Here is a 13,414-nt window from a genome sequence, read left to right as displayed (position 1 = left end):
CTCATTATTTTTTCACGCGTTTCGTTAAACTTTATCTAAAACTGCGCGATATTATCCGTTCCATTTCATTTAGTGTCAGTATTATCCGTGACATAGCTTTCATACTTTTTATGGAAGTTATTGTCATTTTGCTGCAGGACAGTTCCAGATATTTTTTAAAAAGATTCACTTCACATTACTATTCAGACACTGTATATGTATTGTTTGTACATATTCTGATCCCTACGTCTGTCCGGGTCATCAACGTATATTTGTAAACTTTGCTGCCTAGTTTTAATGTCAACTAATTCAGGACGCATACATCACTTGCTTGAGGAATAAAAGTATCATTTCATTATTTGTTTCGTTATTAACGGTACAAAGTCCCAAACCAGCCCTGTCTGCATGAATACGGAAGAAATAAAATTATCCGACACCAATGAATAGTTTCGCATTTAACTCAGTGTATGATAATAATAACAGTGATTACAGCGTCCCCAAACCAGCAGACTGAATCATTGAGGTAGATATGCACGTGCACGCATGAAAGCATGCGATGCCTCCATACAGTCGGCCTCCCTGCAGTCACTATGGCACATTATGGCTTATCAGAAATGGGGAACTTATACTGCTATTTGTCACGTGAATATGCCCTATATATTTTGCGCAACCCTAGCCCCAGTAAAATAATTTGATGCATTATGACCACAGCACAGTTTTCTACTTCCAGTTCGATTTATTTCAAGTGCTCAGTGATTTAAAGGTAGAAAGTAAAAAATCATTTTTAAGCCAGGATCTTTGTGTCATGTAACACGACATAAGAAGTGACCCCAACTTATAGCGTGACATAAGGTGACCGGGAGCTTATCTTAGCTGCCCGATTTTGCGTCAGTTAGGCATCTTATTATGAAAATGATGTGACTCAGAAGTTATCTTTAGTTCCAAAAGCTCGTTTTCAACTGCTAGCGTGACTTCGTGCGTGAAGAATAGCGGTTTTAATTTTAATTGAGAAAACATGAACCAATTTAGAGCAAATATGTGCCTGCTTAATCATGTGCAAATTAACATAACCCTGGCCCAGTGTTATCTCTGTGACACCTAATTACATGTACTTCTGAAACCATCTTCATGTTTACAGGGAAATGTCAATAGTTCAGACACAATGAATACATGAATATGCGTTTGCTAGTTATGTTACAACATGCATGTTTTGTACACAGGTATGTTATAACTAAACACGTATTGATTATATGAGCCACTGTTGACATCTAAAAAAATCATGTATGTTTGATACGTCCCTGTAAAATGTAAAACAAGGTTATAAAAATAAGTGTGACTAAAACCTGTTAGCTTTTAACATTTTACGCTTTCTTATCACTCATAAAAATACAAGCATAACTTTATGAGCATACGATATTATAATGGAATGTGATTGCTGACAGTTAAAATAATACGCAATTAGTTGCGCTCTTTTGTCTATAGAAGGCACAGCAAAGAATGACACAAGACAGTACGAAGTAGAACAACTCCTTCGCTGTGGAAATGAACGTGCTGGATGTTTGTCATATGCAGCACTTTTCATACATGTACTAGAAGTTACCGGTCTTCGTGGATTTGGCTACATGTACGTGCATCAAATTACTAGTATTATGCTACTAACATCCCCAGGCAATTTCCCCAGGCAGAGGTTAACTTGTAGACATTAAACGTTTGACCTAAGCGTGCGTTTTGGTAACTCTCTGACCGCAGGGTCTGTTAGAATACTGTTATAAAATTATTTTTCTTCATTTTTTTGTAAAAAATTCAAGAGGCCCCTGTGATATCAGAGGGTAGCTTTTGATAGATGCTGAAAATTGAAGACGTGGGTTCTTCCGAGCAAGTTATCCCGAGGACCACTGCCGTGAGCCAGTGGAATCAGTGAGCTCTGGGGTAATGACAGGCACTACAACTGCCTAGCCTGCCGCGCCTGCCTCGACCGAGTCTATGGTGACAGGCATCTGTGCACATATAATTGGGTCTAAGTAGTACTTGGTGAGGTCAGTGGGATATACATACATCTATGTATGTATGTATGTATGTATGTATGTATATGTACTGTATATAGCTCATTCCTGCGGTTGATGATAAAAGCATCGCGAGTCTCAACCTTGCACAGCTACCACATTCTTAATCCTGTACAGCACTACCGCATTTTTGATAGCGATTGCATTACAGAGGTAGGAGCAACAAAAGATAGAAAACTTCAGTTTGCCTGGCGGTTTCATATTTGCAATGTAGTTATGTCAATTGGTACATAAAAGACTTTAATTTTCAATATAAGATACTGTAGGATTTGAAGGAATCGGGTGAATTTGTTCCGTACGTCCTACCTCAAAAGTCGCAGTGTTTTTAAGATTTGAAACGTGTGTGTATTTGTGTATGTATATGTATATGTGTGTTATGAGAGAGAGAGAGAGAGAGAGAGAGAGAGAGAGAGAGAGAGAGAAGAGAGAGAGGGGGAGAGAGAGAGAGAGAACGAGGTGTGTGTGTGTGCGTGTGTCTTGGACAACCTCATGAACACAACATATGAAAAACGTGAGTAGTCTTACAGACCAGAATTGATATTTATTGTACTTTCTATACAACTTGTCGTGCTGCGAGTAAAATATGAACCAGGTTAGTATCCGAATGGCTGTCCATGATGACCATGGGGACCAAAGGGACCATGGGGTCCTCTGGTTGGCATTCCACCCTCGCAGGAAGCGAACCACTGCACGGTCAGATCCTCATTCTTGCACTTGGCTTGTCCGAAAGAGCACCTGTAACAATTAATACAGCCATTTTGAATACCAGGTACAATCAGAAATAACTGGGTGATTGTTGATTGGTTCGCAAGGGAATTATACCAATTTTACAGTTTAAAAAGCTTCCCATTGAAAAGGAACTCTCTTAATATTTTACGAATTTCCAAATCACTTTCTGTATTGGCTTAAAGCGAGTCTCGTAAGTATTGGGCGTTAATCAATACACCTATAATTTGCGACTCCTCTCTTTTCATTTTTCTATCAATTTATCTCTCACCCTTTGATTTTTTTACCACTGGACATAAAGTCCTACGGTCATTTTATAAATATAACTAGCGTGTATATGAATAGATTGTCTGTAAAAGTCCGCTGACTTACATGCCGTCGTAAGTGACGTCGTCAGACCCGCACACTGGTCTGTTGTGTTGCATTTTGCTGCAGTCCTCGGCGAGGATCCTCTCGCAGTCCAGTGGGGGGTGGGTGTGTCCCTCACCTCCGTGAGGCATGACAGAGGGGTCTGGCCCGTCTCCAGTGGGATGTGGGTGTGGTGGGTGGGGTGGGTGTGGCCCGTCACCAGTTGGACGCGGTCCAAAAGGACGGGGGCGGAACTGGGCCAATGCCACTATCGACACGAGTAAAGATACGCTGTATTATTGGTTGAAATCGGTATTAAAATACCAAGCAATAGGACCTTTAAGCCTCATGTCATTCGATGACTGATGTAACAAATTAAAGAAAACTCATCTCTGTGCACTGTTGTGAAATAACGCCAAAAGATGATCGATCATACTTTAATCAGGTACCGTACGTTTATTACTTATTCGAAAAAAAAAAAACGCTTTGTGTCTTCACACAAAAAATCACACACACACACACACACACACACACACGCACACATACACACACTCTTCTGTAGGCATACTAACAGTCGTGGAAATGTTTTCACGTGAAACAATAATATAACCAATCATATCTAGGTTCCTTATCCATATTAACTACGCTTATTTAATTTACTATTTTTTACCGACACATACACGTTAGGCATTTTTCTATCTCGTCGCTTAAATACTACTACGTCAGAACATTAATCAATGATAATAACACTGATATATTAACACGTATTAATATGGAAGTCTTACCAGCCAAAAGAGCGCAAGCCACAACAAGTTTGAACATTGTCACAGTGATATTTGTGAGCAGTGCCAACAGCAAGGCCGCTGCTTCTTTTAAATAATATTGGAGAGGATAGTGGGCGGTAATCCAGTGAAGATTTTTGGTCTGCACATCTGTGGTATTTCCGCAGAGATAGTAACTTACACAATGTCATGCTCCTGATACATGTACCCACGTGGGTTTGATGACAGTTGCCTTCTGTGGCGTATACAACTGTTTTTAAAATGAAATGTCAAGGAATGATAAAAATAAGAATTGCTAGTCCTCTTTATGGTGCCGTTGAGCATATCGTAACACACACTGTGAGGTGTGGAGAATGGAGCTGCAGATCAGCAATATTGGCCACGGCTCCCTGTAACTTTACAAACACTGTTTGAAAGGTTGTGTTCAAATGAAAGAAAATGGTAATTAATCTACTTTATCGTATTAAATATGCTTCTACATGTACCTATGCCTAACGGCCATTAATGAATCGTGATATACACCAAAGAATGACCTGTAAATACATTGGTAGGATCACTTTCACCAAGCTATGACCCACATAACCTAGTAGGCCCTAGCACCACGGTAGTGGGTACCTCTTTACTGTCAGCAAGTGAAGGGAAACTATCTCCAAGTAAAGAGGAACTTGTAATATAGGATTACTCGGCTTAAAATACTATTTTGAATATAGGTAACAATCTCACTGACGGGAATGGATAAGAATGATAATATCTCAAGAGATTTTCAAAGGAATAAATACCTGTAATTGAGTGCCTGTTGATATTACGTATGATAGAAATCCGTAATCATGAACCTGGTAGAAGTCGACCTGCGTAGGCACATTTCGAATTTTCACCATATGGCCACGCCCACCAGTTCAAAAACTGTAACTAGACTAATCTTGACTCTAATCCTTGGTCTAGTTTGTCACGGCGGAGGTGAAGAATTAGAGGGGCCATTATATAGACCCATCGTAGGGGCGGATCCAGGATTATTTGATGGGGGATCCGCGGATGCGAAGCCGACTCCCCCCTCCCCCCCTTGGCTGTAGGGCCCCACGGGGTTTCTCGCAAAATTGCTTTCAGCTTAAGTGGCTTAGATAGTGGCTGAGGACGTGTGTTTTGACAGCGACCATTTGCAAAACTAGGATGAGTTGAAATGGGATTTGTCAAAAACAACTTAAAGAAACTGAAAAAAGAAAGATGATTTATGCTGATTCCATTTTCCTGAAAATCTGAGAGTCCTAATTTTTTAACCAATAAAGTCGCCTTCTATCATGAAGTAGTAATGGTTATCCCATGAAGTGGGAATATACTATGAAGTATCTCAACACACGTTGGAAATTTTTCAGATAAATCTCTTTCTCTATCCAAGACGTTGACAAACAAAGGGAAACAGTCTGTGTACGATAAGCCGCCGTTAATTCCACAAGTAATAAAACATTTGATATTAAATCAAACAAATGGATGAACGGACTACCCAACCAACTGCAATAAATAGACCAATTATGATAACGGACCTATGTTTATTACTGTTGTTACTATTTATAATACTACAGAAATAGGGACATTTTTTGCTCTGTTTAATAATTACAGGAAAACTTATGTGGCGAAGGGAGTCACCGTGATGTTTTGAAATGGAATTTAAAAAATAATTATGCAATAAGGCTAATATATTATAATGGCACAATTAACATTAACAAAAATGAAACATGTAATTATTAAAGGTGGGGGTGCCAAGCCAATGGCGGATTTAGAGGGGGGATAAGGGGGGTCCTGAACCCCCCTTCGGTTTCTGAAAAATATATCACACCAATATTCCACTCGTGTAATTAGAATTTTTTAAAACTAGCTAAATCATAGTTCTAAACCGTACCAAAGGGCACTGTTTGCTCTCCGAAACACCGAACCCCACACCGTGGGGGCGATGAATCTGCAGGGACGGATATAGAGATATTTTCTGACAGTCTTCCAAATTATCTTTGTTGATCCATCTTCAATTTTTGACTGTCTTCCGACAAAAAAAGTAAATACCCGTCAATGTAAACTTGAAAAACTGACCGTCTTCCGGAAGACCCAGAAGACGGCCTCAATCCGCCCCTCATCGGATGGTCGGCTTCGCATCCGAGGCCTGTCGCCCCCCCCCCCTTCAAATAATCCTGGATCCGCCCCTTCAAGCAGCCTGTGCAGCCCATTGTATGCAACCATGCAGATAAACGGGGAGAAATGCACAGCTCAGTGTGACAGATGAGCCAAGAACATTATGCTCCGCTGTAGAAATAACTCATAATAGGGCACATCGAGGGGAATTTTCTTTCTAACATTTTTTTCAACAAATTGTTTCATAATTTTGTTAAAATAATATACAGTAAATTTATCTTCGATTTAAGCCTTCATACTGGGACTGAAAAAGATGTCCGAGTTTCAGGTATTTGTATGTCATCTTACAAATTTGAGAAAAATAATAAATATTCATGCAGAGCATTTTCTGTAGGACCAGAGAGAAAAAAAGTGAAAAAAAGCGAAGGGATATATTGAAGATCGATATGAAAACGCGTTTCTTCTAAGCTTACACATTTAATTAATTGGAAAATGAGGCGCAGCACCTGGGTTTCAGGTTGAGGGAGTGAGCTGCTCGAGCTTTAACACGCACCTAGGTACTATGTATACAACAATAGCTGGAATAGTTAACCTAATGTCTACAACAGTAACAACGTTAAATTATACAACATACTAACATGTGTATGACTATTCTGGAATTAAAAAAACTCAACTCCTTAAACGTGTCGCTTTATATTTCTGTCTTATATTTCAGTTTAAATCGGTCTGTTTTTTTTTTTTTTTAACAGATTTGGTAAGTGTACAGTTACAGACTATTTCCTCGCCATCAGATGTGATATTTTCAGTGCATTGTACGGTGTCAGCCTCTGTTGCTCTAGACAGGAGCATGGTGCATCCAGGGCACTATAAAACCTTCTGTGATTAAAGAAATTATTCAATTACCACGGAAGTGTGTTATTTACAAAACTAGTTTTCATATTCTACGTATGGACGGCGACATGAACGATAAAAGTGCCAGTGCCAATACAAACGCCAATCCAATCGGTTAAAGATCTCATCAGTCTCGTTCGATATTCGACATTTTACCTGTGGAAGTTAATCTTGTTAGGGCAAAAGTGTAAGCGTGTCGGCTTTCCGATGAAATTACTTTGGATTACCTTATGACATTTTAACGCGGCAACTTGTTTTGTATGTGGTGCACGTTAATATGCGCAAGTCTGCCAAGTGCAGGAGGGTTTTATTGATTGCGGGGTGAGGTTGAGACAGGTTCAACTGCCAGGAAAAAATGGGCCTGATTTTGGTGTAATGTAATTGCAGACAGACTTTAAGACGTGCTGCATTCCTATAGAGGATTTATGCAGGTGCAACATGATCGCGTTCATTTGAAGAATAATGTTGTTTTCAATTATTACTACATGTACCGTTCAATATATCAAATTTGGAAATTTCATGGGAAAACTTATAAATGGCTTTCCACTCCTTTCCTGAGTCCTTTTGAAAAAATTAACTTCCAATAAACCATTGCATTGTCCCTGTATTTACGAACAATTGACAGTTGGAAAATAAAGTATTATACCCAGTTTAGTTATTTCAGTTATTCAGTATAGTTATTTCACCCCCATATTGTCACGTGACTGAAAAGCTCCGGCAGACCGGGAATGACGTTGCTTTTATTTCGCATTTATTTCTATTTGCACTGCAACGTGGAATTTAGATGCGTCGGGGAATATGAAGTCTTGGTGCGGCCAGAGCACATTGGTGCAGATAAATATGCGCTATCAAGTAACCATTCCAGTTAGGCCAGACATTATGGCAAAGTGGGTTAACAAGCGCGACCGATCCCAGTTTTTTCGCAACATTTTTCCAAATAATAATAATAATAATAAAAAGACCGGTCCTATGATTAAACAACACAGTTTTGAAAACAAAACCAGAACAACAAAAAGAAACTAAGCCGGGCGACTAGTATACAGAGATTTTCCAACTTTTCATTTTTGTCTGGACTGACTGAGAAAATATCAAGTAGCCAAAACAGTACACACTAAAGAGGGGGGTCGTGGGGGTCATGGGGCCCACTGAGGGGTCCATACGCTCCTTGCCGGGGGCCTTTTTAGTCGGCGAGAGTTTATATGGGGTCCACGGGGTCCAACAGGTTCACCAGTTGGACATATTTGGAGCCTGTTAAATGGATATTTTCTTAAATGATACCGGTACACTCCGTCCCTCAGAAATCAAATGAAAACAATTTATATCTTTCAAGGTTAGATTTTCTCGTAACGAAAAATGAACTATTTAAAACGAAGCGTTCTTACAAATGTAAGCACTTTATTATCTAAACCCTCTTCAATAGTATTTGATATCGAAGGCCGTCTTCTCACACCTTGTTCTGCAATACAGCCATGTGGTAAACAAATGAATTATTTAATACCCAAGCAGCTATGAAAACTAGGGTCAACAATCATACACCTGCTGAAAATTTGTAATCAAAACAAAGGTATTGGACTTCTTCGGAAAAGTGTGAGAATCCAATAATATCGTGTGTCGTTTTTATATTTGTTCTTTTCCGTATCGATTTTGTATTCCCGTTTATTGTTTTATCCTCAGTTATGAATTTTGTTGTTATTCCATTTCTCCCGTTGTGCCCAGTGTTATTGAATACAGTAACTTTGGCGGATTTAGATGGCGACAATGAAAGAAAAGGACCGCAGGAGTAACTTAGCATAATCGTGTCCCGGATGAACGGAAGCGTAATGTTTCCTAACCTCTCACACGTGCTTAGCTGACTACTACAAAAGGCGCGTGTTGGAGTAAATGCATTATTTCTGAATATCAACTTTCAGATGGGAGAGTTTTCCTATTTGCAACATTATGCTTTGATATTGAAGTAAAATATTTGTTTCTAGCACGAAATATTACACACGTATAAATTCCACTGCTTTAAGTGCTTATCAGGTGGGAAAATGCGATTAATTTATCACGATGATGATATATTAAAGATGACGTAAAGAGGCCCTTAATAACAATTACTATTGTAATGTGAAGTTGATCACTTAACACTCAGGTAGCGAGTGCTGAAGGACTATTTGGTGGTGCACGTGTTATTAAACCGTCCAGAGTTTCCTGCTTCATCTTTGATTACAGTGAAAATAGTAAACATAGTTTTCCAAACCAGTTCCCTGCCATATGGTCCCAAACCACGCTTAAATTAACCTGTCAAGAAGTTAATCATGTTTATATTAACTATCGTGGATGATGTATCTGATAGCAGTAATGGGGTATTTTACTGCGCCATTTTTTATCGTGCAGATGACATATATATCAGTTTTCACCTCGTGACCTTTGCATCCCGCGGCCCATAAGGGAGAGAAGACCTACACGGAAGAACCAGCTTACTGAAAGTTACACGATATCAGAATATGCCTGCAAGTTTCCATTCTACAAGGTTTCCGTGGTTCTTATCAAACACTCATCACACATGTTCTACACATTTTAAATCTGGTATTGGTTACGAATACGGTATAATTTAAATGAACAAATAAGCCAACTATTGGAAGAGAACATAGAATTGCATCCAGCCTCTCTCTCCACTCATTTCATGTTGGGAATAGATTGCTATTATATAGACAAGCAATATATTTTAAGTAAAGGTGCATCTTACAGGAAGAATGATTAAAACAATAATTTGTTGATCTGTCTCTTTTTATACAAGGTTTACTCTCAGCGCTAGTTTTAAAATGGCAGTGTGTAAACAACACAGAAACCCTTTGCAAGTACCTGTTAATGATAACGAAAATATCATTAAAACAAGAACCATCATGGAGAAAGGCTGCCAAAATGAGGCAGTACCTAGCTACCAATTCATAATTTAGACGCTGCAGTTGTGTATTACGTAAACGCAACGATTTTTCGCCATCAAATGCGGCCTGCACGCACGCTGCACCGGGCCAGCGAGCATCATTACCGCGCCGAAATTAATTACTTGGAATAACTCGTCCTGCTCAACGCATACACCTGTGGTTTTAATGGCCATCTTCCAGACGTTGATGAACGTCATAGATCACACCGTAGATCAGTTTAGTATCCTCGAAACTGAAGTTTACTCAAATCCAGCTTTATATACATCAAATCTGAATGGCGAGGCAGACAGTCAGTTCAGCGCCTTGGGCGTTGATTCTGGCACGCAATTTCTCCAATTATCAATCCGACTTTTTCACTGGCTCCATTTAATGATCGGGTTGATATTTAAAGAAATTGCATACCAGGTAGATTGGCTGACATGGGAAGTATTAAAATTCCTTAATTTTGAACTAGTCACCTGTTAAGCAGGGAGAAATAAGAGCTTTTTTGTTTTGAGAGACACGTTCTTCAAATGCACTCTCTTTCAACGTTAACCCACTTTACAACACCGTCCAGCACCCCGAAAAGAGAGAAAAGATCTGTTATTTTGATTTGTGCGTCTGTGTGTGTGTGTGTGGAACGCAACGTTCAGTACCTGCAACGAAGCTTGCTAAAACAGAAGCCAACTGGGAGGGAGGTTTGTTTTTATGCTAAGAAAACTACACAGAAAATTGAAGAACTCTGTAAAGGTCAAGTTTTTTCTGCATCTCAACATGCATCTCCCGTTTATTATATTCAAACATCGCTCAAGCGACGCAAATCCACCTTTAACTCTCAAAGCCGTCGAACTGGGGAGTTTATTAACTTTTCGCGTAGAAGTTTTTTCTTATGCGCACCAAGTTAAGCGTTAGTTTTAAAGGTACTTCCAGAGCTACTTGTGAAGCGTGTCTCTACCCTAAGTGATTACTGCAGCCTCTCCTATTGGGTGTGTATACACCCGTCGGTACAAGGGTGGGCTATGAAACTGAACCGAAAACTTTCCCTCAGTTGTCACACCATGTAACCGGGCAAACAGGAGGTTCTATTGCTTAATTTCATAACGATGTGTGCCTCCTCGGAATCGATTCCGGGATGACGAGCCTGCATGTAAGAGTTTTACCTGCCATCATTGAATTTTGCAGGACAAAAGTCAAGCCAAACACGTCAGCGAAGATTCATCGATTAGTTTTTTCGATTAGGCGAGCAGTGCCGGGGCCAGGTATTTGCACCTGAGAAGATTTGAACGTTAACCAGCCGAAACAGCGATAATCGACTGGGAGAGAGGGGCAACCGTTATCTATGTGGTGCAAATCTTGCTTGTTTAGTCATTTACAGCCTAGTCAACCTATATTTGACAAATTTTATCACCGATAAGCCTTATCGAACGCTTCATAGTCAGGAATTATAAGCCAACGTCCTAGTTCGACTTCTCAGCGAGACGCTACATTTTGGACGACATGACTAAGGAAGCGGACTCGTTGAAGGGTTGACGGTGAATTTCGTTGTTTTCGTTTGCTTCGGAGTCTTTGGAAAAAATTCTATTAAGTTAAAACAAACATCGAGCACGGATATCGTGACAAAAGGAATTAACCTGCTTCGAAAAGACACTTTCTCGCAGCGGTTACTCCACGCTTCTAAATCGGACACAGTGAGAAAGTTTCTACGCCAAGAGATCCTATCTGAGCTCGTGGAAAAACAGGTTGTTACTTCGATAAAAGTGTCAAATTCAAAAAGAATAACTGGATTACTATCAGCCGTGTAGTTATGAATTACATCGAAATGGAGAGGTATTGTGCGTTACTTCTAACTTTTCTATCTGCTGTTGTTAATGTACAGGGCTATTCAAAGATTTGTTACGGGTACATGAGTGCCAACAAGAGGTGGGCAGGAATTGTAGCAGAAGCCCAATATAGACCACACCGTGAAACTTCCCACTTGTCGTTCAACGTCATATATCCTAATGATCAATATACGATAAAGATTCTACTTTTCAACGAGCAACAGAAGTATTTAGTGAACAGCGCCATGAATTGTTCAACGGTAGAATCACTTTTCAAGGACACACCAAAACAAGTTTATAAATTGACTGATGAGGATATTTTCTCAGGGTGTAAAAACAACAACAGTAATCCATTGAGGAGGCCGTTTTATGAATGTAAATTTCTTCATGGTTTCACGGTGACTAAAGCTTTCAAATGGTACATTGGTGTCACCAGTTGCGATAAAAATGAGAGTGACTTGCTCAACATGGAGTATACTTTCAATTTCACAGGAAATGTCTACGTAAAATGCGGGTCATGTGACTTGACCTCGACATGGACAGTGACGCTAATTGTGATTTTGAACATCATTACTTTCTATGGATATTCGTGATATACTAATGCAAAGAAAGTTATTTTTTCTTTTTGGTCCCAGAAGGATATTTAAAACAACTTTTTATTACGATAAGAGGTTGCCTGTTTACGTAGTGCTTTGTAAAAGACGATAAAAAGGTATAATTAGTGAGGATTAGATTTGATAAATGAAGCTGTATCAGCTGGTTGCCCGGGAAAAAACGTATTATTCATTAAGTTAGAGTCGCAAATGTACTGGTGTCGGATAAACGAGGAACCGCTTGGCTAGGTTATCGGTAGTATCGATTATTAAAGTGAAATATCGATGACAACTGCCTTCTATTTCATTGAACAGGTGCGTTGGCAATTATGGCCCTATGCAAAGAGAGCCTCTGTGGTCGGAGAGCATGTGTGCCGCAGTGAAGTCATTCTCCAAGTCTTCCAATAAGTTGATCGAAGTATTTGTAAACCTCTGTAATATATCTTATAGTCGGCTAAGTGACTGGTAGGTCGATGGACACAAAAACTGCTATGAAAGGCGGGGTGCGAGTTAATACTTTATACAGCCTATATTTTTCTTGACGCTATAAATATTACGAATTGGTCACATTGTAAAGTTTGTTTTTGCAAACTGTTTTCGTATCGATTGCGGCAGCGCCTGAAGAACAGAAGTGTAGTAATCGATGGTTAAACTGATACTCATGTATGCCTGTAGTATAGAGACTGGGCTTAAATTCTATTCAAGGTCCATTAGTTTCATGTTGAAACAATTCCAACCATTGTTTTTGTAACTTTCCAACATACGGTGATCATTTCCGCACCATTGTTGTTTTAGGGACGTTTTCAGGGAAAATTCGATTTGAATTACGTCGTCATGGAAACGAAGGAAGGAGGTTGGTCGGCATTTGGGTGCAGTTTGATAAGTACAATATTAAACATACCACGAGATTGGTTGCAGGCAGATGCGCACCTTTGATTTATCTAAACAGAACGGGTAGAGAATTTCAAAGTAAAAACGACGTGCTATATGATTTATGGTTACCTTAGACAGTTAACTGTGTACTAGCTGACTAGCTTTGCAGCGATTAGCTTAAATTATGTTTTCACTAAAAATCGAAGTCTAATTTTAGCAACATAGATAACACTGTTTTAGCTTGTTCGGCTTTATATACACCTAAAAGGTTTTAAGTGACTGGGCTAATTGATAGTAGACCTATACAGGTATCAT

The 13,414-nt window shown here is 39.4% G+C and overlaps 1 protein-coding gene across 1 annotated transcript; it reads right to left on the bottom strand.

Annotated features, from left to right (window-relative positions):
• Positions 1-2,558: 2,558 nt before the first annotated feature.
• LOC106154746 (uncharacterized) lies at positions 2,559-4,074 on the bottom strand. Its single transcript, XM_013529205.2, has 3 exons — positions 3,902-4,074; positions 3,141-3,384; positions 2,559-2,777 (listed from the first exon to the last, which is right to left on the bottom strand). Exons 1-3 carry the CDS (start codon positions 3,936-3,938, stop codon positions 2,636-2,638), a joined length of 423 nt encoding a protein of 140 aa, XP_013384659.2. The 5' UTR covers positions 3,939-4,074; the 3' UTR covers positions 2,559-2,635.
• Positions 4,075-13,414: the final 9,340 nt, after the last annotated feature.

Source organism: Lingula anatina, chromosome 1 (genome assembly GCF_051362555.1).
Source record: "Lingula anatina isolate TDL-2025a chromosome 1, LinAna3.0, whole genome shotgun sequence".
Classification (NCBI taxonomy): domain Eukaryota; kingdom Metazoa; phylum Brachiopoda; class Lingulata; order Lingulida; family Lingulidae; genus Lingula; species Lingula anatina.
Note: the sequence above shows the minus strand (reverse complement) of the source record. Positions and strands in the feature narration are given on the sequence as shown.